At 34.0% G+C, this 27438-nt stretch overlaps 1 protein-coding gene across 2 annotated transcripts in view; it reads right to left on the bottom strand.

Moving 5' to 3' along the window:
• Positions 1–27438, bottom strand: part of LOC150097560 (MFS-type transporter SLC18B1-like) — a 96418-nt gene that overhangs the window by 50196 nt on the left and 18784 nt on the right. For both annotated transcript variants that reach the window (XM_090407448.1, XM_090407449.1), the window contains exons 3-8: positions 24034–24129; positions 15308–15381; positions 13984–14131; positions 6481–6549; positions 4388–4475; positions 733–872 (exon numbers count right to left, since the gene is read on the bottom strand). In XM_090407448.1, the coding sequence (XP_090263574.1) occupies positions 733–872; positions 4388–4475; positions 6481–6549; positions 13984–14131; positions 15308–15381; positions 24034–24129 (615 nt within the window). The remainder of the gene's footprint in view (positions 1–732; positions 873–4387; positions 4476–6480; positions 6550–13983; positions 14132–15307; positions 15382–24033; positions 24130–27438) is intronic.

The raw sequence follows: 27438 nt of genomic DNA, 5'->3' as shown, positions 1-27438 counted from the left end.
CTCAGTCAGTAATGATTTTTGCAATTCTCTTTAGGACATGAAGAACTTTTGTAAGGACTTTCCGGTTGGTCTCATATAGACTTGATAGAATTTTTTCTCCACAGAAACTCAGATTTTTCATCTCTCAAGCCGGGTAATAATAAATTATGCAGTTTACAGACAAATCATACACAAGACATATAAAACAAACGCCACTTTACCTTACTAAATTAAGGTTAAGAAGGATTATTGTTCGATTATGGACCTTAAGGTGTGTTGGAAAGGACCAAAGAAAAATATTGGCATTAGATTGCAATGTTGTTGAAATGTATAGGCTGGGGAGGGGGGTGAGAAGAGTTAGTATACAAATATACTATTTCTAAACGCACTGTTTTAGGATATTTGCGATTGTTTTCTTATATTCTGATAGAATATTCTAGAATTATTTGCCAGATGGGTTCCTGAAAATATTAATGTTCCCGATGTGGCCCTCGACGCTTCTAAGGATAAATATATCAATTAAAAGACAATTGGTTAGATAATATATATCTCAGCCTTTTTTTCTGTATGCTATGGATTTCTCTTATTTCATTTTTGTTCTCACCTTAAAGGGAATTATCATTTTTGATTTTCTGTTAGGTGCGATTTAAATTCGATACGTTTTACGAAAACATTCATTTATAAAAACGTTATTGATTTATATTATTTATGTGAAAGAAACCCACCTCAGAATACAAAGAATGCATTACGTACTTGTCGTATGTGAGGCTCTAAGGTCGCATTGTTGAACCCTATGCAAAAACATGCAGATGCAATAACAAGTGCAGACATGATTATTCCAATGTCCATCCAAAATTTTAACATATTTCCGGATTTTTGTTTATCGAAATCCTCTGTAAAGAAATATAGTTTATTATTATTATTATTTTAGTAGTAGTAGTAATAGCATGACATAAGCAGTTAAATCAGAACAAACAAAGAAAATAATAAATAAAACGTTCAGTGCACCAGTGACAAAAACAGTCAAAACGAATTCGCTCACTATTTTGTATTGAACACTAAATGGAATAATAAAGTTTTACTGTGCATATGTAAACGAAAATATAATTATTAATTATCAAAAATGAATGCTCTCCATATTTTTTCTACTGAATTTTTGCAGTAATCAAAAATATAATGTTTTAATTGCGTATCTGTATGTAAATATGTTGTACAATAATACACTTTGATATAGTAATATTAATTATTATTTGGTCCAAATATGTTAGGTGTTCAATCCTTATTAACTTTTTTGAAGAACTGTGGCAGCCCGTTTCCGCCCTTTAGGTGAAAGCTGAGTTCAAATCAAAATGAATTATGATATGGGATTGATTACAGCAGACATGTGCCACCATTCAAAATCCTAAATCTTAATAGCTATATATTATGTCTGAAATAGTGCGAGTTGTATGGTCGATTTTTTTGAGTTGCGAATTAAAAACAAAAATTTTCGAAAAAAATAGTCCTACTTCTCTGTACCAAAGAGCGACTAATTCGGAAATTAAAATTACCTCTAGAGGCCGGCTAGAATCGAACCTATGATGGTCTTCATTCAGGTGGGAAGAAAAGGACATTTCCAAAAAAAGCTACAGTTGTGTTCATCTATATCCATTCATTTTCTTTTCTTCTTATTACACAAGCTTATATTTCTCCTAAACAAAGATGGACTTCTTCCTTGCATATTATTATTCAAATTTATAATCTATAACGGCATGGTTCTACATATTATTTCACAATAAGCAAAATGAAAAATGTTTTGAATAGAAATTGAAGTTAGGCAAAAAAAGTAAACCAAAATGAAGAATCTGTGCTTTCTTCGTGTGTCTATGGAAAGTCATATATTATCATATTGAAGTAATAGGTGATGTATGTCAGACCTGAACGCTTCGATTCCTTCCATACAGTTTTGCAGTGGTCCAACATGCAGTCAGAATTTGTGGCAGTAGAAGTAGGCATTGATTCATGTCCCAGAAATCAGTGTTGAGTTTAGCATCGCGAATACGTTGAAAAGTACTGATGAATACACATTTTTCCCATAAAAAGTACTTTCGTTCGTTTATGAATGCATAATCTTTTGAACGTTTACTGCAACTGGAAATGAAACTCATCTGCTGTACTCTGTTTCATATACAGTCATCGTATCTTTTCTGAGCCGTCCTAATTAAGAGACTTTTAACGGCCGAATTCTGAAACGTTACTATCACGATATTGTGCATTGTGTTAAAGTCCAATGCACGGAAGTAGCCGTTACGGACCAATTATTATCTCAGGAGTGGTGGTTAAAGTATGTAAAAATTTGGTTATGGCTAGAATTCAGGAATGGATGGATAGCGATAAAATGCTCTCCAGTGGGTATCATGGATTTGTAAAAAGGTGGGGTCTGCCTTAGTAATTTGATCGTATTATGTAATAGAGTGACAGCAGAAATAGATAATGAACATTACCCTGCTAAGTTAATGCTGGACTTTGCAAAGGTATTTGACAAAATACCTCATGGAAATCCATTGCATAAATTAAATCAGACTGGATATGACAATCCAAATATGACTTTACTCCACTACATACTACCCTTTGACAGATATCAAAGGGTGGTATGTAGTGGAGTAAAGTCTAGGAGAATTCGAGTAACTAATGAAGTACCTCAAGGTTGAGTTTGTGTATTAATGATATAGGGAATTAGTTTAGGGTGATATTCAGTTGTTTGCTGATGATACAAGCTGTGGAAGATTGATTGAAAAGCGTAATTTAAAATAAATTGGCAATGTGGGAAAAGAATAATGGTTGTCAATTTAATCTTCCAAAATGTAAAATTATGCACTTCGAGACGAAAAGATTACATGGTATTATTACACTGATAGCATTGGACTAAACGAAAATGAAAAAGCTAGAGACGTGAGTGCTATGGTGACATAGATATACGAAGTCCAGAGGGTATATTACAAAAGTTGATAAAATAGCTCATTGAATCATTTAGATGTTGAAGAACATAATGACAAGTAACGATATAGAGGTTATTTTACTTCTTTGTAAGGTTATTAATAGGCTGCATGTTGACTCCTGCTCAATTTTGGTCATCTTACTTTCTTGGAGATCAGGTGATGAAGAGGATTCAGAGATGAGCTGCGAAACTGGTGACAGGTCTGTGGATTGTTCTCTAAAAGGATAGACTCAAGATTTATGAATTTGAGTCTCATATGCGGAAAATGGATGGTATAGACTTTTAAATTACTAAAGAGGTTCTATCAGATTGACACAAAATAAGTTTTTCACTATATGACGAGTAGAGAGAAAACAGGGATCACATCTAAAAGTTGTGTAGAAGTGTGGTTAGTAACGGTTTGTAGGCTTGATTTTTGCGTGGAGGGTGGTGAATAATTGGAATGGACTGCCACAGAGAGTTGAGTGCCCAGAAAGTTAATGAGATTTACTATATATTTTGAATAATGGCTTCACACATGCCAGAGTTGTAAACATAATTTAATACTCCTATATATTTCTCTCAATATGTCATGAGCTTCTTTCAGGGAGAAGGCTGAACTGGTATCAACATTTAAATTCCGAATACAAGAATGAGTCATACAGCATGCGTCTAATATCATTTTTATTTATTTTAAAATTAATTAGTTATTATACATCTATTCCCACGTCTTTGAACTCTAATAGTGTTGCCTTCTACTGAACAGCTGCGACTGACACACATGATTTTATACGCATGGAGTCGTCTATAGATGTGAAGTTATCATGGATGCGAAGTGTATATTAAAATTATAATACCATTGATAATACATTGAAATATATGATGGATACGAAGCGTATGAGGATTCGTATTTGATCCATGATGGACGGTTAGGTGGTTATGAATTTTAAAGTTGTTACCAGTTTTTCTGTGTTATCCCTGAAAGAAGGTCGCGATGTATCGAGCGAAATACGTATATTACTTATTATATTAATAAGTTATATTTAGTTTTTTCTTACATGTGACGAGCCCTATTTAAAAAATATAGTATGTCTAATGCGCATATCTCTATTAAACCACAGTGGGTGTTATGTGAATATCGGTTAGTGTGAGTCTCCAGCGAAGAATCTTCTGACTCCATAGAGATACTCGTAATAATAATAATAAATACAGTTTAGTTCATACCGTTACATGAATTAGTGTTGTAATAATAAATAAATAAAACAACTAAAATTAAACAATGAACTTTTCAGCACCCCTATAATTTAAAATGCTAGAAACATCGCCGAAAGTCAAATTCAGCAGCCAATAATCGATACGCAAATCAGGTTAGGTTGAATAGCACGTTTGAATAATTATATTTATTAAGTTTTTAATTATAATTCCAACAGTTTCATTAAAATTACTACAAACCTGATTCTGGAAGAAGAGCTGCAGTGAATGCAGTAACCACAAGAATGAGAATCCCACTTGATAAAAAAGGAGTCATATATCCACCCAGCTAGAAAATAAAAACAAGGCTGATTAAAGAGTGACATACTTATTGATCATTAGAGGTAAAAATAAGAAATTCTTCAAAAAAAAATTCATTTTTTTTCATATCGTCTAATAATGAAATCACTTATTTAGTTCGAGTTTTAAATATCCAAAATAATTGCCTCTGAAATTCTATGTGGCAGAGTAACTAGACTAGATTTTTCCAGTTGAGTACACAATCTAAATGGTTATTCACAGTAGTGAAAAAAATGCAGTTTAGTATCAACAAATGTTCAGCCTATAATATTAAAAAGAAATCCAGAAATGGAGGAGACCACATGAACAAGGAAAGCGACAAAAGTGACCGACCAAAGAAAGTCACATATTCATTTGTAAGGTTTAGTATGCTCATGTGTTCTGTCATATACTCACTGCTTTCCTTGAAAAAGGCTGTTTTGTAGAGACCAAACAATAATTGGTTTCGATAGCGTGGTGCAGATCACCATGATTTAGAAGTGTACCTCGGAAATCTATAGAATGGAGTGAAGAATCACAACGCACACTTTTTAAATCCAGTGGGAGTATGGTAGTTTCTGGAAAATATTATTTATCAGAGCGTATCTTCGAATCTGTTAATTATGGAGGTGGTGCTTGTATATTTGCGTTGGAATGCATCACCTGGTTGCTTTGTTTGAAAAACCAAATAAACCATAGGCTACGGTTATTTTATGGAAACAACAAAGATTAATATTCTGATAATGCGTCATACTTTAGTAACTGTAACTGCATAGTTTGAGGCAATTGAAGGGCAAAAGTTTTGCTGACGAAGATAGATTTCGATTCCGATAGAGAACCTTTTAGAAGTGTTAGAAAAGGCGGCTGGGAACGAAACCAGCACTTTCAATTTTGCTATAGAAAGTTAAAGACGTTATGGTGAATGGACCTAAATATCTCTGTCTACTTATGAACATTTAGTGGAAATTTTGTCTACTCAAAGAGTAACAGTTGATCGTGAACCAACGATGTGTTGAGGTTTGTAAAAATAGAGTTTACGAAACATGGACCAGAATAGATTTTGTAAAGTAACGCATATATTAATACCAAACCCCGCATACAAATATTACTCTTCAGTTTGTTTACATTTTGATAGGTATTGTAATTGTATAATATGCACTGCATAATATAAGTGTCGTGTTTTAGTATCGAGATGCGATTACAAATTTTATCTACCAATTTGATATTTCTCAGTTAGTTCAATTTCATGTCATTCTTTTGTTGTAATTTGAAGGCTTCCTAAGAGAAATGTTTGCTTGGTTGGCCTAACAGGCTCTAGGTTCGAATTCCACCTTGGACACGAATCTTTGTGTATCATCCTGTGTTAGATGAATTTTGTCACCTGGACTGAGATCATCAATCCGCTTATTGCAGACATGAAGTGGCTTGATAAAGATCCAGTCTGCAGACAGTATTTCGAAATTATATTAGAATAAACTGCACTACTGCTTATAAGTTTACAACTTTTAAGTGGAATTCAAATAAAAATTCAGATGATTCACTTGCTTTTTTCTTTTTATTGAACAAAGGTGGAGAAGAGGAACAGTTAGACAAGATTTTCAGTTTCCATTAGAGTCCCCAAATTTATAATTTTGATAGTAGCAGTTAGTTTGGTAGAAAACTGTATGATCCAGCTCCTCTTATGCTTCTTATGTCTCGTCTTTAGTTATAATTTGAAGTGTCGAGTTTAGCGTAGTTCTCGGTGTTTTTGATCGTCTTGGTACTTCTTGTTTTCATTATTATATCTCTCACTGAAATTGTTTTATTTGTCCATAATTCAGTTCTCTTAAGAATATTCTACAGCGAATATACCCCATCGTAATTAATTTATTCCAGTTTTATTTATTTTCAATATTTCTGAAAATGATTTCGTTTTCTTTTTTATTATCATTAGTTCTGTTTCTAGATGAATCTTTGATGCTTTATATATGCAAAAATGTAATAATTTTAAAATCAGTAATATATATGTAACTTACACCATAGAGGGCTCCACCCAAAGTAGGACCAGCTATAAGTCCAATTCCGTAAATAGTTTCAGCAAATCCCTGTAAGTAAATACAGTATTAAAACGACTAAGCATGAAATTAAGAATACTTTTGCACTGGTTTAAATCAATAAGCAGAGAGGGTTTGTCCACAATTTCTGTTCGCCTATTATTTTATTTTATTGATTTATTTTTAACATTAATAACTGACTAAACAGCCAGAGTGAGCAATGACCTAGAAAAGACAACAGAAAACAAATTCATATCCTAGTGGATAAATAAATAATTTCTTCATTTCCATATGCAAAGCATAATTTTACTCTTTGTTTAAGCTCCTTCTGAGTGGTATCCAGCCGTTAGATTACTTGATATTTTAGCATTGTGTATTTGATTTTTCTCAAAAGATAAAATAGTCCCTCTCACCGATACATTCAGAAATGCTAGACGGTGAACTTACTGGTCCAGGAAGGCCACTTTCTAAAAATGGAATTTGAAAAAACGTCTGGCGATCGTCTTAAATTTTAATACAAAATTTAAGAAGGAAAAATTTCAACAAATAGAAGCATAGGCCATCTAATATCTTTTAATTCCCCAAAGGAAGTAGGGGTGGTGTTCAGCTTTCACTGATAGTGAGCTCAAACTACACCACAAATTTCAGGAAGAGAGAGAGAGAGAGAGAGGAGGCATACAATGGCTGACGTTTCTTGGCGCTAAACCCCATCATTCTTATTATTGTTTATAATAATTTCAGGTCTGTAGTCAATTTATGTTAGATTGACATTTCGAGTTTCCAAGAGAAAAACTTAACTTTCCGGCTCCAGTTGAGTGGTTCGATCTATCATTTCATCAAATCATTTCTTCTGATTCATACTGTTCTTCATTTCAGTGAACAAGGTGTTCCTCTTAAAATTTATCTATCTGACTACTGATTTTGATCTTCAAGATAAACATCAACTATGTTAAGGATGGCAGAAGACAGGTTGCCTGGGTAACCAATATCGTGTAAAAATATCTATGAACAGTGTCACACTATTGAATCTTTTGACATTTTTTTTCATTCGTTATCCACCTTAAATTCAATGAAATGGGACAGTCCAGAGACACTTCATCAGTTGCTGTTTATATCATTACAGTACTCGAACAGATAAGAACACATTATCCAACAATTATAATGTGGAATAAAATATTCGAAGTAAGTTCTTGTCTAAGAGTCCTCTTTTTGAGTGACATGCCAATTTTCTTTCTGGCTACGTCATGCTATTTTTATACCCCTTTAACCCGAAGATTTCCAAATTCAAGGGTGCAACTCAAGATTTAAAAATAAAGATAAAAAGGAGGGGAAGGGTAAGAGGTTAGTTTCAATTGTTTTATGAAGCGATTTCCGTGACCGATTTTGGCACTTTTTAATATTTTTGACGTGAATACGTCTTTAAATTCAGAACAGCACTAGGAGGGTATGGGACGAAAATTTGAGTGTAACGAAATCTTTCGATGAAGTTTGGCTTCATAATTTCTCAAGTATTAAAGGTAGTCAAACCAAACATTTATCATTCGATAGCCGAGGGAATAAAGATTCATCAGTGGGAGCTCCGCCATTTTATGTACGATCCGCCGCGCCTAGGAAACTTCCACTCAGTATACCTTCGCACTCTGTCGTGGTAAGACGCTCGTTTTAGTGTCACTCAATAGCTTTCGTCGAGATCTATGGATTTAACACATAATTCCTAAATTTCAATACAGTGTTGGTGAAGAAAATGTGGATTGAAGTTGAAAAATTTAGAAATTCCACAATGTCCGCCTATACTCGCCGGAAAGCCAGCCAGAAATAGGCCGAACGCATACGACGGGAAAGAGAAGCTCGTCAGCTTTCCAATAATATCCCAATGTCTGGGTCGGAACGAATAAGGAAGTATCGGGAGAGAAAGAAATTGGAAGCGGTGCAGCGATCGGATGAGAGCGCTAGCACTTCGGCGGCTGCGACGCACACGAACCGAACCCATGGATGTAAATGACGTAGGCGACTATGCCACCCCTTCGGAAGATGGATTGATCGAAATGGATGTGTATTTCAGAAGATCGGTGACAATGGAAGAGCACTGGAGGTCAGCGAGCTCGCTTGTGCCATAACGATTCACAAATCGCAAGAAGACACTTTCGATCGAGTCATCTTTCAGTACGACAAGTCTCAACAAAATCAGCTGGTGTACGTTGCACTGAGCAGAGTCATTTCTATCGACGGGCTGTATTTGATTAAAGAGAGAGACGACTATAAATTTTATCACGGTTGCGGAAAATCACCACCCACTCTTGTATGCGACGAATACGAGAGAATGAAGAAACTTGTTAAGCGAGTTGACAGTTTCTCTGGTCGACGATCGTCGACTACTGAAATTACAGAGGAGGTCCAGATATTAAACGTAGATGATGATCATGACAACGGCGAAAACTCGCGGTGGGGAGTCTTACTTGTCTTGGCGATTAACGCACAGAGTTTGGTGGAGCAACCCGAAGATATCGAAACCGACTCCATTATGAACAAATCTGACATAGTCATCAGTGAAACCTGGATGGATGATGCCACACCTGTGAATGCATATGGTTTCCAACTTAAAGCATGTAAGAATACAACCATAGAAAGCGACGCAGTCAATCGTCATCGTCCAAACGCACAGCTGGTGGAGTCGTCATATACAGGAACCTCAACAGCTTCACCGATGGCCAACGTATCGTTACCATTGATGTCACTCGTAAGCTTAGAGTCGAAGAACCATCAGTGGGAGATATATCCCTGGACAACGTAATGATCAACGGTGTATCTAAATTTGTCCTCGGAGCCGTGTACATTCATCATTACCGGCGACTTCAATGTCGATGTGTCACAAAACCGATCACTGCAGGACTTTATGGAACGCGAGTTAAATCTCACTTACGTTCAGATCACGGCGATCATGCTAGGCAACACTTGTATTGATTTGACTTTCGCCAGAAACTTGGATGTATCTTGTCTACCGTTTGTATCTTACTTCTTTTACCATAGACCTGTGATAGATTTAATTATAATCGATTATTAAACTAGTTTTCATTTATTTACACTTCCCAACATATATATAATTCGCTGGCGTGACGTATTCACGTAAATCCCCTCCGGCCGTGCTCTGACACAGCCACACCCTATTTTTTTTTTAAAACTTACTTTCAAAGAATGGAACAGTTTCCGTTAATTACATGTATTCACCAGTCAATTCTTTGCACGTCCCAAAACCTTCATTTGCGTTCGGCTTCTAAGAACCCAGATCTTACCTAAAATGGTTTATCTTCAGTAAAAGTGGATTGGTTCTATTCTTTTTTTTTCCTTTCTAAATATGATTTAGAAATCAAATTTAGAAAGGAAATCAAGGAAAAGAAGGAGTAGCCATAGTATTCAACACAAAATACCAGGCCAATCTTCTTGAATGGCAGTCAGTCTCAAGTAGAGTAATGTGGGCAAATATCAGAATCGGGAATTGGACAATGAGACTTATTTGTGCCTATTGTCCCACAGAAGGTTCTACTGATGTAGAAGTGGAGGAATTTTTTGAGGCTTTAGAAAAAGCAACTGACACAATGAAAAAGGAAAAGTTAGTCCTTGTTCGGGATCTAAATAGCAGAGTAGAAAATGATTGTCAGACATACAAAAATATTTTCGGAAAATTTAGAGAAAAGAGCAAAGCTAATAATAATGGCAAATACCTGTTGGATTTCTGCTCAGGACATGGACTGGTTATTACTAATATCATGTTCCAACATAAAAATGTGCACAAATTCACATGGAGAGAAGGGGCAAGGAATAAGAAAAGTCTCATTGACTATGTTCTTGTTGATAGTGATGTTTTCTCCCTGGTGCAGGACATCAGAGTGTACAGAGGATTTGAAATTGGAAGCGATTACTATTTAGTCTTGAGTAGGATAAAATTGAATTTCATATTGAAAAGAATAACATGTAAGACAGTTTTAAAGCGAATAAAAGTTGAGACGCTCTCAGATGTGAACTGTAGACTAAAATACAGAAAGATTATTGAAAAAAAAATGAAAGAGTTTGAGAACAGGAATCAAACCTTGGAGATTCAGAGGCAAACTCTGAAGAAAACACTGATTGATTCTGCCAGAGAGACATCAGAACTCCCTGATGGACACAGGAATTTAAAGAGGCAGTGAAGGAAAAGAAGAAAGCATATCAAAAGTTCCTGTCAAATAAGTCAGCTTGTGCTCTTAGAGAATATAGAGACAAATGCAAGAATGCTAAACACTGTGTAAAACTAGCTAAACAAAGTTCATGGGAGGACTTTGGCAAGAATATAGAAAATAAATATCAATAAGGTGGTAAAATATTCTGGAGGTTGTTGAAGAAACTTAGGAATGGAGGAAAGAGTGCTGTAAAAGGAATTAGAGATGATAAAGGTGATATGAAAACAGGAGAAAAAGATATCCTTGAAGAATCGAGTAATTACTTTGAAGAACTGAAAAAAAAACTGAATGAAACAAGCACTGATGACAGCACAGTGGTAAAAAACACTGACCAGGCATACATGTCCATACTTGAAGTAGAAAAAGCCATCAAAGGCTTGAAATGTGGAAAGGCAGCAGTAGTAAATGATACTCGACCAGAAATTCTGAAGTATGGTGGTATAAACGTCTTACACTGGCTGCACTGCATAGTTCAGAAAGCCTGGAGAGAGGGACGAATTCCCAATGATTGGAGTAGAGCTCTCATAATACCCATATATAAAAAGGGAAATAAAACTGAATGTGAGAATTACAGAGGTATTTCCCTATTGAGTGTTCCTGGCAAGATCTATGCATGTATAATTGAGAAACGGTTGAGAAGGATTGTGGAAAAAAATCTTGGTGAAGAACGAGCTGGATTGAGGTCAAATAGAGGCTGTGAAGATCAGATCTTCACTTTACGACAAATCGTCGAGAAAGCATGGGAATATAACAAAGATCTGTATTTAAGTTTTGTCGATTTGTAAAAGGCATATGACAATGTGCCAAGAGATAAGCTATTCAATACGCTACAATTATACGGTGTCAATGGGGCATTATATCAAGCAATCCTTAGTCTTTATTTGAGTTGTAAGTCAGCAGTTAGAATTGAAGGAAGTACAGGAAGAAGGTTTAATGCTAAATCTGGTGTGAGACAAGGATGTACATTATCCCCTCTGTTATTCATTATCTACAGGGTGTTCGGGATAAATTTGACATATTTATAATTAATTATATTTTTCCGTAAGTTACATGTATTAACACACACTTCTCTTCATTTAAAAGTTTGGACCCTTCTTCATTCACATACAAGATGTCAGAAAGGATGGATAGCTGGAACCCACCTGAATCATGGAAGAGAATAACTTGTATCATGATGATTCGTGCCCGCCATCAAAATAAGGATATTACGACTGCTGCCCAATGCTCCCTGAATACAGTAAAAACAATCAGGCATGAACTAGAGACTTGCAGTGGTGACTACGAGGATGTAGCAAGAAGAAAGATCCCTAGCAGACGATCTGATTGCGTTCGTACAGCAGAATTCCTCGCAAATCTGCAGGAACAGGTGTTGAAGAACCCTGGCATTGGAATTCGGGCTTTGTTCGTGGAGTTGCTAACTGTAGTCAAGCCCTGGATAGCAAGGGTAGGCAATGGTAGGCCGTATGTATGGCAGCAGGATTCGGCCCCTTGCCACACCTCTGGGAAAAGTCAAAAATGGTTGTCTGAAAATTTCTACGACTTCACCAGTCCAAATGTTTGGCCTCCAAACTCCCCAGACCTTAACCCCATGGATTATTTTGTATGGGGCGCAGTTGAAAAAGACACCAATCGCACTTCCAGTAATACAAAAGCCCAGTTAATGGATAAAATTAAAACAGTTTTTGCGGCCCTTCCCAGGGAGACTGTAGCATCAGCTTGTTCGAGGTTCCGAAGCAGAATTGAAGCTGTGATCGATGCTAATGGTGGTTATTTTGAGTAAATCTTGTTGATAGTATTGTAATTAACTCTGCCTGTAATGTTTTTTTGTCAATTCATTAAATTTAATAGATACAAAGAAGATTTTCTTTTTCCTTACGAAACTGTCAAATTTATCCCGAACACCCTGTATATGGATCACATTATGAAGGAAAGTGGTATTAAACATGATATCAGAATTGGAGATGTTAATGTCAGCTCTTTGCTTTATGCGGACGATGTTATACTTCTAAATAAATCTGCTACAAGTTTTCAAGATTCCCTGACTAAATTGAATAACTGTTGTAATAGATATGGTATGATGGTCAGCATTAAAAAGACAAAGACAATGAAAGTAGGTAGAATCATTGAAAATGTCAACTGTGTTGTGAATGGAGAACCTGTGGAACAAGTAAAACATTTCAGCTACTTAGGCACGATTTTTACTGAAGATGGTAAATTAAATATAGAAATAGACAACAGAATCAGCAAAGCTGGTATGCTAGGAAGTCAATTGAATAAATTCATATGGAATAAGAGAGAAATTAGTTTGAACACTAAATTAGCTGTATACAAGACACTGTTCAAACCAGTTTTAACTTATGGATCTGAGTTCTGGGTCAGAAATAAAACACTTGACCATAGACTAGAGACTGCAGATATGAGAGTCCTGAGAAAGATTAAGGGCGTGAACAGATGGCATGAATGGCAATATCATATTAAACACGAGGATATTAGGAAAGAATTTGACATTGTCAGCATTCAGGAATGCGTTAGCAGAGCTAATCTCAGGTGGTATGGTCTTAAACAGAATGGGAGAGGAAAAATTAGCAGAACAAGTGTTCTCTGCCAGGTTGGCAGCAAAACGACCCGGAGGAAGACCAAGATATAGGTGGATCGATACAGTAAAAAGTGCCTTAGACGATAGAAATATAAGATCTCATAATGTTGGAGTCTTGACAAGTAACAGACTGATTTGGAGGAAAATTGTAGATAGGAAGTTAGTAATGAAGTAATTGTTTCATGCAGTACTATCATATCCTGTACACCCCTTGAGGGTACATGGCAGGAATTTGATGATGTTGAAGAAATGTGATTTTATCTTCAGTTGTTCGACTGTTTATAAATTACTCCTGTGTGCATTGTCTTTATTATTTAATTATATATTATAATTTATTATTATTTGATAACATTAACATGATCTCGAGAAGGACATTACTTCGAGAGTCTGAGAGCTGTTTATATAAAAAGTTTGGTAAGTGGTATACCACCAACTTACCACTAATAAATCCTTTTTCATCATTTCTTTCCTCAGTTATCATGCTTTGCGTAATTCCTAAAAATGAAACCTCGAAAATCTGACGTGTTTTAAAGGTTTCTTCATGTTTGGAATTCCAATGAATACTACTACTAATACTACTGCTACTAATAATAATTTATTTTTTGTAGCCATTCTCTTATTTAAAAAAAGTAAACCAACAAACCACACACATAAACATATGATACGCATACTTACGAAAATGGTACCAACACGATCAGGAAATTCAACTGCAACAATTGCATAACTTGACGTAACGAATGCTGCAACTCCAATCCCGTCAATAATACGTATTAACAAAGCGAGAGTCAAGAAACTGGTACCATTTGGACCTTTGTCGATAATCCTATATGAAAGTGTATTTAATATAAATTGTCGCAGTATTTAAATTTTAAAATAACTTCCAATAATCACAACCAATTTAAATTTAAATCATTATCAATAATTTAAAAATTCCTCTTCGAAATCGCTTGTTTGTTTAAAATCGTCTTATATGCACTTTTTATTTTAAATACTAAGCCAGTCTTGAGATCCTTGAATGCGGTTGTTACATCCCAAGAGAACTGGGAAATTTATGATTTTCTGTCACTGTTGTTACTTTTTTCTCATTTCGAAGCACTTGGTAGTAGCATTTTATGGGTGGAAGCAACATAAAAAAAATTAAAGAATAGGTGAGGCCTTTTAACCCTATCTAGTTTTTGAAGACTGAGTGGGCAATTCAGTCTCCACCGGTAGCCAATCAGAGATAGGTTGTGCATGACTATCACTAATTATAAATGGCAACCGATGAAGAGACCAGCAAACAAGTGTTACCATCTTTTCGTACCTGACTCTAACAGGATATTTTACTCTCTGAAATGATGTGGGTTCTACAGTCGATTTTCTTGAGTTTACGCGACGGAAAACCTGAGTTTCTGGGAGGAAAAAATCCCACTTGCCCGTGCCAGAGATCGACTATCTCGGGAACCAGTCGAAGAAATGCTTAGAAAAAATTCCTCCAGTCGTTGACCAGATTTGAACTATAAGTGTATCTTCAGGAGGCCTAGCGCAGAGGATGTAAGCGCCACTTCCGGTTAGCTACAATTAGTGCAAGAGGTTTTTTGGGGTTTCTTTTTTTGCATAATTTACGTATTGAAACTGGACATGCAACGTATTTTGACCATAGAATTATGATGATTCCTTTGAAAGTTCTCTGTTTTATGTTGTATACTTTTTCTGTCATATGGTTTTAACGATTCGTTTAAAAATCCTTTGCCTATCCATCGTTTAATGAATTCTAGGTTTATAAAACTTTCATGGATGGTAGTCAAAAAATAAATAAATAAATAAATAAATAAAAGCTGAAGCTTAAAATGAAGAATGACTGTTTAAGTCACTAGAAAAATTTTAAACTCTAATTAGATATAATAGTATATCTAATATAAATTTAAACATAAAAGAGTAATATTGATTGAATTCATTAATATTATAATGGGAGCGAGTTCATAAATAAATAATAAAAAACTAATTAAAATATTCTTACCCAAAAAGAATACTGCATACTCCTAAAACTAACAGTCCTGTAGTCATCATGAATTTGGCAGGGATCAAGCCCATCTATTAAGCAAAGAAATGAATGTTAGCTCTTCACATACATAAATAACTGTATCGTGACTTAAGAGGAATGTGATAACCTTGTCAAATCAAACATCGCCCTTCTAAACGATTTCCATGGTGGTGAACTTACGTTATTGGAAATTTCCTTGCGATTTTAATTAAAATAAAACTCACAATTCATCACTCAGCAATGTGTATCAGAAGACAGTTTGTTACTTCTCTTGTAGGCTCGGCTTCTTTGACGCAGATTCACGATGGTGACATTGTATTTCGTCACCAGTTACTATTTCTTCAGAGAGGTTTCAGCAAATGGTACTGAATTTCAAAGATGGTCGCAGATCGGAGATACGGAAATATTTTTCATCCGATCAGAAATTCTCCCCAGATCTGTATGCACTTTTTAAATCCTAAGCCAGTCTTGAGATCCTTGATCTTTCCCTCTTTTTTTTTTTTTCTAAAAGAGCAACTCCAAAGACCGCATTCCCATTCGACTGGTAAATCAATGAAACACATGTATTGGTACACATCAAGTGATTTTTTTTTTATTGACCTATCCTTATATAATGCTAGATTTATGAATAAGTTAAGCGACTGCGAAGAATATCACAATTAAAACAGCTTTAAAAGAGGAAATGCTTTCGATTTTTATTATAATTGGGTGACAAATAATCTATATAGAAAAAGAAACATCCACTATACATATATGGATATTTTCATTTTAATCATCCCAATTGTAATAGTTATTTATTTTTACGTGAATCTCAACCACGAAATCTTGTAAACCTATTGCACGTTTAGTACCCCGAGTTCAATAAGCAGATTTGATTTTCTGTTCCAGAAATCAAGGATTGAACTTTTTCAAGTCACTTCAAATCTTGAATATGGAGAACGGTTATCTCACACCTATTACTAATGTGCTAATGTAAACACATACTCGCACTTTTATTAGCAGGTTTATTAGCCATTTGAACCCATAGTCTGCCAACAGACACTGGGTTCGAATCCTGCTGTGGGCATGGATATATGTAATTGTCTTTAGATGGGATAGTAATTTCATTGCTGGTGTGAGATTGCTACTCCTCTTATTGGAGGGCTGAATTTGTTTGAAAATTTTCCATGTTTGGTTTCTGGACCAGGATTTCCAGACCAAGGAAAAATGAATAAAAAAAAAAATAGAAAAATATATAAATGTTAATTTTTTAAAAAATACTACCCCACTCACGGTACTAATGTACTACAGGTTTGCAATCTTTCATAGATGGGAATCACATAAATTAAAAAAAGAATACATATATTCTTTTTTTAATTTATGTGTATTTAACTAATACATATATTCATTAGCTGCATATATTCTACACACACTTTGCCTATTTTGTAGGATGATAAACCTGTTTCCAGACGGAAAAACTCTTCCACCTCCCTGTGAGATGGGTTAACTTAACCTTCAGTTAGAAAAGCCATTATAAAAGTTCCTCATGTCCTAGAGGGGGATTAGAACCGAAGTTTTTACAACAAGAGGTAAAATATCACGGTCCTTTTGCGACTGTGCATTTTTGGAAAATATTTTTTCTTATAGAAAAGAATAAATAAGCTATCCATAAACAGCACTCTTTTAACTTTGTTGGGAAGTTTGATGGCGGCTGCTTGTATCTACTTTCGTCATCACAAGAAGATTAGTGCGATATCCAGCTTGCGTGCATAGACGAAAACGGCATTAGGACATGGTATTGATTTTTCTGGCTTTTAAAATTGAAGTTTTATAGATAAATATTCTGTTTATCTGCGCCGAATCAACTCTGGAAACTGCCGATAAAAAGGAGCCAAAAAAAGTTTTTTTCTTTCTTTTTCTTCTCCCTTAGTCAGTGACTAGAATCGAACTTATAAAGATCCTTTAATTGCCATTCCATCATTGGAACAGATGTTATCACGAAGCTACACTAGCGCCCTCATTTCGATCTGAATGATTCGTAAATATTTTAGCAAGTATTAATATTCAGATATTTAATTGTTATTAGACAGTTATTAAATGCTACGCAAGTGTCTCCAGAGTATGTTTCTTAGTTATCAATACAACTGAATACGAACATTAGTCTTGTTGCAATCCATTCAAAAGATTATCAAGAATAGGACTTCGTTAACATAACTTTTTTTTTTCCTAACAGAAAGGAACAAAATTTAGGAACATATCGTGCTTTATCTACCTTTATTTGTTGTGAACGGGCAATTCTTCAATAACCCACCAATGGACGGAGGACAAAAGAAGGGCGGTACTTGGAGGATAAGCCCTCTTCACCAGCAATGTTTTCCATTGTAACAAAATTCATTACGGGCGTTTTAATTAAAGCTGACAATTATGATAAGAAAAGACAATTAGTGAAATATTTGGAGTAGATTTTTTTTTGTTCGTAAAAATCACACAAATTAAAATCTTTGGAATATGCAAATAAATGCCAGCACAGTGTATCCGTCCGATTCATTTCTAGGTTAAAGGATGGTTTTAAGTTACAATATTAAACTAATGGTGTGAATTAAATGGAGAGCCTTCGCAGTTCAGTCTCTATAACTCACCATCCCTTTGGAAGAACTTTCAAAGGGCTGGTGAGTTAGTAGATCTCAGTTCATTTTTCATTAATCACCTAACAGTACGTCTCATAAAAGCAGTTTGCATTAAAGTTTAATTAGCTGGCATCTGTTTATGTTTTATATGTAAGGACCTAAAAAAGAATACATGATTCTAAATGTGCACAGATGTTACGAAACTATATCTTTAAAGCGTGACTTAATTATTTTGAATATATGATAACCGTTGAAGTAATAAAACATATTCAATTGAAAATTAGGAAGATCATTTGAAAAGTTTTACGGGCATCATTTCAAACGTTCTACACACCGGGCATACTTGGCCACTTGGATGACGTAATATTTTCCATCTTGATGTCTTTCCGTGTCTAGTGTTCTTGTTCCGCGAAATATGGATTCAAAATACGGAATATTACACATATGACCAGTATTTAGAAGTTCCGATGTTGTGACTTATCTGATCGTATGGAAAGTTATGGGTGGCAACAATTACTTCCAATTATGGTAAAATTGGTGAAGCGCTTTCCCCAATTTTACTCGACCTATAAGCCCCATATGAATCGTCCAGATTTTGATCCTTCCCTAAGTTGGAAAAAAAAAACACCTTGTAGGACATTTCACTACCACTGATGAGAATTTTCAGAAGTGAGCCCACTTAAGCATCGACAAAAAAAGATTTGCCGACAGGATTAAAAGACGTACCCAAAAGCTGAATGACAGTAATAGGCAGAATGAAGATTGCATGTAATGCATGTTGCTAAATAAATGTTTAGTTTTTCAACAGGAGAACACATTTTAAAACTGATACTCCTACTGTATTTCTAAACAAGATAAAAGCACTTCTGAAATACCTAATGTCGTTTCGGCATCGAATACCGAAACTAAAACATTCAGCAAATCCAGGAAACACAAAGTTTCGTGACGTTTAATATGTAGAATTAATCACACATTACTGTTTACAAAATAACAGTAAATACATTTCAATTAATTAGCGGATTTATTTATTTATGTTAAACTATGCGAGTATATTACTGGTAAATAACATGTTTTTGCATAATTGGTTTTGTATAATGGAATTTTATGGTTGAGTACAGTGGCGACTACTGGCTTGAAATCGTGGAGCTGCTGCAACTTTCGCAATAATACATACACACTGCAAGCACAGTGCATGTGTTTCTATAAAGTATCAAAATTATGGTAAAAATTATAAAAAAAATCAATCATGAAAAAATATTGTTTATTATCGATACAGATTAATATAATTCAAAATTACTGAAAAATAAAATCCATTCCTTTAATTACAATTAAAGGAATGGATTTATAATTTTTGGACATTACAATTCATCATCATCATCATCATCATGCTTATCAAGGATTTAGGCCTAGCATGGCCTGTTCCGGCCTTAGAAGTCATCGTTGAATCGTTTAAGAGGACATCCTGGTTTTCTTTTTCCTAATGGCTTGTACTTTAAGACTTGTTTTGGTAATCTTTCTATTTTTATTCTTTCAACTTGTTCCATCCATTTATGTTTATATTTTTTAATTTTTTCTATTACTGGTTCTTGGTTTAATTTTTTCATAATTTCTTCGTTTCTTTTGTGATCAAATAGGGTATACTTTGCAGTTTTTCTCATAAACTTCATTTCTGCTGTTGTTAATCTTTGTCTTTTTGTTTTATTGTCCAGATTTCGCTTCCATACATTAAGACCGGTAGGGCTAATGTATTGTATACTTTTAGTCTGGTTGGTTTTTGAACTAAGTTTGGTTTAAACATAGGGTTAATTACATCTGTTATTTTTAAATATTTTGCAATTTTTACGTTTATATCTTTTTCATTTTCATATGTGATCATACATCCTAGGTAGTTAAATGAATTCACCTGTTCTAAGATCTTGTTATCTACTACTATCTTGGTTTTTGCTGGATCCTGTCCTTTAAAGGCTATAGTTTTTGATTTTTCTGTTGATATTATCATATCATAATCTTTGGCTATCTCATTTAGATCTAAAATAGCTTTCTGTAAGTTATCATCAGAATTTGTAATTATTATTTGGTCGTCGGCAAAAATGAAAGTGTTTAAGTTCATAGGAAAAAGTTTAATACCTTGATGGAAATTTTTATTCCATTTTATTATTATTTCATTTAAGTAAATATTAAAAAGAATTGCTGAGAGGGGACATCCCTATCGGACTCCTTGGTTTATCTCTCTCGTATATGATAGTTCGTGATTTAGTCTTATTTGTATTTGATTATTTTCATATATAATCGTTATAGCTTTCAGGATATTATTTGGTATTTGCTTAAATATAAAGAGCTAATAAGCTTCATTTCGGCAACAAAAACATTATTTAAATTAAGGGGATATTAAATCCCACCTTGTTTTAAAACCGAAATAGAAACTCAAAGATTGGAATCAGAGAGTTTCTTGCCGAATATAGTATAGTAAACTATAAAGTATCGGCGATCACTAAGCGTCCGCTAAATGCAAGTGGCCCAGCACGTAGTGCAATACCGGAAATCTCGCAGCAAAGTCGTATCGTATAGCAGAGTATAGCAGAGTATAAAGTTCTTTTCGCTATACACTTTGGTACTAACTCGGTCTAGCTACTCACTGATGAAGCCTCAAAAAAGGCTGAAACCGGTCTGGGTAGTGACCTCACCTTCCATAATGTAATAACAGCATACATTTCCTAGGAAATGTGTTTTTACATTATGGTAAATACCTAAGAATAGTGATCAGAACTTTACCGACTTTGCTGCGAGATTTCCGGTATTGCACTACGTGCTGGGCCACTTGCATTTAGCGGACGCTTAGTGATCGCCGATACTTTATAGTTTACTATACTATATTCGGCAAGAAACTCTCTGATTCCAATCTTTGAGTTTCTATTTCGGTTTTAAAACAATGTGGGATTTAATATCCCCTTAATTTAAATAAAATTTGGTATTTGTCTTTCTTTTAATATGTTAAATAATATGTTTCTTTTAACTTTGTGAAAGTCAATAAATATAATATGTGATTCTAAATGGTATTCTCTTCTCTATTACTAATTTTAGGCAAAAGGCCGAGTCTATACATGATCGTCCTTTTCTAAATCCATTCTGTACTTCTAAAATGAAGTTTTCGAAATCTTTCATTAGTTTGCTATTTAAGATTCTGCTATATTTTGTATCAGGAATTTAGTACCTTTATAGTTTTTAGGGTCATCACTATTACATTTTTTTTTAAAGATAGGAATCACAATTGCTTTTTTCCATTCTATTGGGGTGGATACCAGTTGAATAAATTTTATTTAAAAATAATAAGAGTCTTTCTTTGAATGTAGTTCCTGCATATTTATATAGTTCTGAACCTAGTTTATCTTCTCCAGGCGATTTTCCGTTTCTTTAGGCTGATTTCTAATTCTTCTTTAGTTATTTCCTTTTCATTTTCGTTAATTGCTTGCCAGTTGTATTTTTTAAAATATTTGTCTGTCCACAATTCTGTGTAGTAATTTAGAAATTCTTCTAATTTCAATTCGGTGTTTAATTTTATGTTTTCTTTGGTATCTGCATTTAAGTGTTTCAAAAGCTTATATACATTGGGTCTTATTTTATATAAATCATGTTCTAAATAAGAAACAGATTTTTTCCATGATTCTCTATGTCTTTTTCAGACTTTTCTTTTAGCTATAGCTCTTATTCTTTTATATTCTATTTCATCTTCTAATCTTTTACTGCTTAACCATTTGTGATAGGCTTCTTTTTTCTTTTTGATTATTTCTTTGATTGTATCATCCCAGATCTTGTTTTTTCCTATCATTGAATTTTTTGGAGTCTTTCCTAAGCTTTCATTTGCTGCTGCATTTAGTATCGTTTTTATATTAATTCTATTTCTATTTCTTCATTTTTTTTAAATTTTATCTAGATATTGGTTAATTCTTTGTCATATAGACATTGTACATTTGTGTCATTCAACAGTCTAGTTTTATAAACAAATGTTTCAAAATTTCTTTCTGTTCTTGTTACTTGTAGCCATTTAGGTGATAATCTTAATTTTATTTTAAAAAGGAAGTGGTCACTGCTTATTTCATATCCTCTGTGAACTCTAACATCTAGTGAAAATTTTGATGTCTTTTCATTTAATATAAAATAATCTAATATTGATTTCCACCCTCTTGCTGCCCAAGTAGATTTATGTATGTCTTTATGTTTATAGAAGGAATTCATTATTTTTAGGTTATTATAAACTACAAGGTCAATCAATTTTTTACCATTCTTGTTTAGAGTATGTTCTCCATGTATTCCTATATTATTATTAATTTTTCGTGTTTCCAATTCTTGCATTTAAGTCTCCTGCTAAAATTATGTAATCATTTTTATTTATTTTATTATATATGTTTTGTTGCTGATTATAATCAATATTTTCCTGTTCTCTTCCTTCTTCTGGGGCATATAAACCAATTATTGTTAAATAGCCTCTATCTATTTTTATTTTAGCTTCTATTATTCTTTCATTCCATAATTTATAATGTTTTAACTGTTTTGAAAGGGAGTTATGAATCCAAATCATCACTCCTGCTTGTGCTCTTTGGTCTCTGTCAACTCCATTGTATATCACATTAAAATTTTCAGTTCTCATAGTTCTTTTTAATTTCTTTTTTATTTCAGTGATTACTGCTATTTTAAAATTTCTTTCATTTAATAGTTGGCCTAATTCTATTTCTTTATATGCTATTCCTCTTACATTTGAGTTTGCCATGTGTATTATATATTTTCGTTTCCATTTTTGTTTTACCTTTTCCATTCCAGATTCGTTTTCCATAGATTCAATCCGATTATGTTTTTCTGTGAGCTTACAAGTAGAATTATGTTCTCCATGTCAGGGGGGACTAGCCTGACGATGGAATAGTTCAGTGGTAGGGCTGCTACCTTATGGCTTCTGAACTAGCCTTCTTCCAAATTTAAACCCATAGGAGGAATAGAGCAAATTGAAGGGGGGAAGAGTAGATTATAGTAGAATTATAGTATGGTTTATAGAGAGGGCATAGTTGTTAGCCCAGAAATTAAAAGACCCCATGGCCCTCGAGTACTCTAATAGTATAAGGTCATAAAATAAGAAGAGTTAGCTGATAAGGCCATATAGGATAGATTAAAGTGAGTGGATCTTCCTCAAAGTAGAAGAAGAAGAGAATAGATCCATCTAGGGATCCATGAGAGTGCCAGTCCCCTTACAATCAAGATGATTGCCCCTTATGTCCCTGTTCGTCCACGAGTCCTTATTCAGTATATTTGGACCCCCCCACACACATACACATGGTTCCCCTCTCAGCTACCCAGGGAACACGCTAATAGCTCTCATCTCACTATGACGTGCATATGCTTGCTCGCGTAGCAATATGGCACTGTGATAAACTCAGTGCTGCTAGCATTCTTCCCCCTCCTAAGATGGATTTTTATTATTTTTTAATACAAAATAAGAGAATTGTATAGGATTGTTGATGATAAAATTAAATATTATAAGCAAATATAAATAAATAAATTAATATATTTATATATCGAGAAAAATTGGGGTGCTGCAGTTCCGCAGTGCCTATGCACGAGTTGCTCCTGGTTGAGTATTTAACGTAGTCCGATTGGAACCAAAATTGAGTTAAATCAATAAGCATAAATAAAATTCATAAATAATACTCTCCTATGATGCTTTATTTGTATTTTTCATGGGCGATGTTCTGCTGCACTGGTTACCATCATTCTTCACTTTCTCTTAAATCTTTATATTATAGGCGTGTAACTTCTAGTTAATATCCGCTAATTGTCCATCTTCCAAAATATCGAACAATCTTTTCATCGCGCGTTGCGCGTGTGTGTAGAGAAATGGAGTTTTAGATAGCCGCCATAAATTCATCTTCCTCCTACTTCCCTACCTTTAAGTTTATAACATTAATCATCCCTTTCATGACACAAGGATGGATATTATACACTTTTCAGAAGATTAATTAAATACATAATACAATACTGAAGTGATCGTAGTACATACAATATATGCCTAATATACGAGACCATTATCACTTAGGTTCAAATCATACTTACTAACTTCCCTGCTAAAGGCGAAGTGAGGAACATTGAAAGCTGAAATATACCAAACACAAGGCCATATTGGGTAGGAGTCATTCCTTTTCTCTCTGCCTGTAAAAGAATCAAATGAAAATCAAGTAACAGCCGAAATATCAAGAATCATATACTGTATATTGTTTCTTAAAAAATATATTTTTATGTTTGTCTTTTGCAGCCGAACATCTGAATCCATTGCACAAGAAGCTGGTATTATTGAAAAGCTTAGACTGCTTGGGAATGCGTCGCTTTTTTTTTTTTTTTGAAATATATGATGCTCCCAAAGATATACCTAGAAAAATTATTACATATGAACACATGACTGTGTGTGGTTAACTAGAAGTTTCTAGAAAACTTCTAGTTAATTGCGTCATTGTTATAATGTGACTGCATAATTATAACAGCCAATAATAACTTATTTCTCAGTATCTCTACAATGAATACAAATTTTTAAAAAAAAATTCGTGCCAGTCATATTTGTCATGAATACCACTAATGTTTTACTCCCAAACAGAGAAGGAAGTATTCTTTAAGCCATAATTAACTTTCTGAAGTTGTTGGACCGAAGGTGGAGTAAATAGTCGGCCATGTTTACTCCGCATGGCCGAAAACTGCCATGGTTTATTTTTTCCTAAACTGAGAGATTAAAAATCCGATTTGTCCAGAGAAAAACGCTATCTATAACCACCATGATGCTAGATCCTATGTGTGTGGTGGGGACTAGAGTATGGAAGTGCTGAGAAGTCTAAAGGAACGGTGCAAAGCTTGTTGCATGGACCCAACGCTTGTTGCAGAGGAGTGGGAGCGAAAATTTATATTTGCTTATCTGGTTTGGGAGAGAATATTTTACCAAGGCTTCAAACGGAAGAAGTGATTTTAATATTTTGCTTAATAATCGAGGCATTATTCAAAAATATGTCACCAATAGAAAAGTTGGTGCTCAAACTTGTTCTAAGAGCACTCACAGTTACTGGAGAGACTTGTTATGAATTCTTGCAAACAAGAGTTCATCATTTTGCAAAAGTAAACTATTTCTAAAAGCAATCAAATGTTCAAGAAGATTTACGCTATCACCTTATGTTCACTTTGCCATTGTGTTTTTACATGGTCGTGCAGTAATGTCTCCATTTTCATGCGTTTGTTGAAAATCATCGGGTAAATTAAAAACGCAGAAAATGTACACTTCATTATTAAAGTTCTAATTTTGTAGGATCGTGAAACGTTATTACACTCATGAAGAAAAATTATTAATTAAAACTGCTTTATTATTTAAAGGAGTATAGATAACGTGGGTCTTTGCCTTTGCCTTCCTTGTCCAACAAGAAATATTTAGTTCATGGGGTCGTCTTGCGTAGTTTTGATGGATGACCAGTGGCAGATTACCCATTAAGGCAATAAAGTAGGTGCCTAGGGGTTTGAAGCTTTTGGGAACCCCCAAGCCAAGACATTTTCCTATAGTGTTTTAAAATATATTAATGTTTTCGGTAAACATCATAAAAATCTTGATTATTTTAAGGGAAAACTTTTTCAAAACAATTATTACGTTTTAATACGTATTTTGAACAGCGCGCACTATCTACGCTTTAAATAATGCCAAAATACCAAATATCGGCGCTAGTTGACAAGTTTCGTATTTTGTCTTTTGAACAGCGCACGCTATCTACGCTTTAAATTAAACCGCATTACCAATGTAGGCGCACAGCGTTGTTGGCAGCGTCGAGGTTCACGAAAACTGATAGCATTGCCGAGATAGGAAGTTTCGCCTGGTTGCTCCTTAACTTCATTTGTTATTGAATCATGTAAGAGTGAGGTGTTTGTTTCAAAAATAACTTTTTAGTGTGACTTTTTGTTTTCTCATTATTTGAGTGTAGTCCAAGTAAAAAAAAAAAAAAAACTGATAAAAATTAAAAAATAAAATAAAATAAAAAGTTTTATTATTTATCATTCTTTAACCCTTTAATAGACAGAAAAATCCATTAGTTCAAAAAATTCAAAAGTACTGTATAAAATTTATACACTCTTGATTGGTTACACCTAACTTTTATTTTTTTTTAAATTCTTTTTTTAAATTATATTTTTGGGGGCCCCCAAATATAATTTGCCTAGGGGTCCCAACTATCCTTAATCCGTCACTGTGGATGACAAACCTGAGTTTCCGGAAGAAAACCATCCAGTGGCTTGAAAAATAGTTTGGTCGCTTGAGGAGGGTTTCTGGACCAGGTAAGATGAATAAAAATACAAAAAAAATTATATTAATTAATTAAATTAAAAGAATATCCGTTGCCCACTCATCTACTTATGTACTATAAATTTATAGTGTTTCGTAAGTGAGAGACAAAAAAAAAGATAACGAAAAAGGAATGCAATCATCATTCAGCATTTTGTTAAGAAAGGGAGAAAATATTATTGACACAATACAAATCAGAGATGATTAGAAAGTTCAAAAGTAAATCTTTTAAAGTATAGATAAGTGGGTTAGTATAAATTTAAAACTGTGTTTAAACGATGTTTGTATAAATGTTTACTTAGAAGATTTTTCGACTAGCAAGTTCCTTTACTTATCCTATTATAAGCGGGAGTTTGACTCATCTGTAAATAGTGGTGTGTATAGTCAAAATGTTATTGAATTAAATTGTTAAAATATTTCAAATTAATATGCATCAGATTTTATATATATAATTTAAAATGCAATAAAATTATATATCTACTTTCAACTAAAGTGGCATTAATTTATCAGCTGTCATATAGAGTAGAGGAAACCTCTTATCAACTGCATGATGTCCCAAGTAACGGAACTCTCTTATTGACCATGTGATGTCACAAGTCGAAGACGATAGTGCGGACACTTTTTTCAGAGGGATCATATTTTACTGTATGAAATAAAGCACTTAATATACTTAAAATTAGTACATTTTATTGCTAAATTTCTAAATAAATAGAAATAATTGAAAAGATTAATAAACTTGAAAATAACTAATTCGATTCGCTGCTTCTTAGATGGAATATGAAATCAGATTTTTCCAACCAAAGAATATTTTTGTTTCTTATTTCTTCAGTTTATCTTACTGATTCATTCTCCTTGATCTGGCAATGATTCATCAAATCACTCTGGTTTTTTAGACAGAACTATTGACACCTTCTTTAGTTTCTTTGACGTTTAAAAACTGGTGCTGTGGAATAGCTCTTGAAAACGGTTTCAGACACGGCATCATTGGACTGAGAAGACCAAGGCTGGACAATCTATTCCGTGATATTTTGGAACAAGACCATTCGTTCTGTCTCAATCATCATATTCAGAAAGTCTTGTTGCATTTAATACGAAACATCCTCAATGAAAAGATGTACTTTCTGAATTCTACGATTGGGCAACAGGATTCCAGCCAC

This window comes from Typopeltis vanoorti, chromosome 17 (assembly GCF_054136105.1).
Source record: "Typopeltis vanoorti isolate ZY-2024b chromosome 17, IOZ_Tvanoo_1.0, whole genome shotgun sequence".
Lineage (NCBI taxonomy): Eukaryota > Metazoa > Arthropoda > Arachnida > Uropygi > Thelyphonidae > Typopeltis > Typopeltis vanoorti.
Note: the sequence above shows the minus strand (reverse complement) of the source record. Positions and strands in the feature narration are given on the sequence as shown.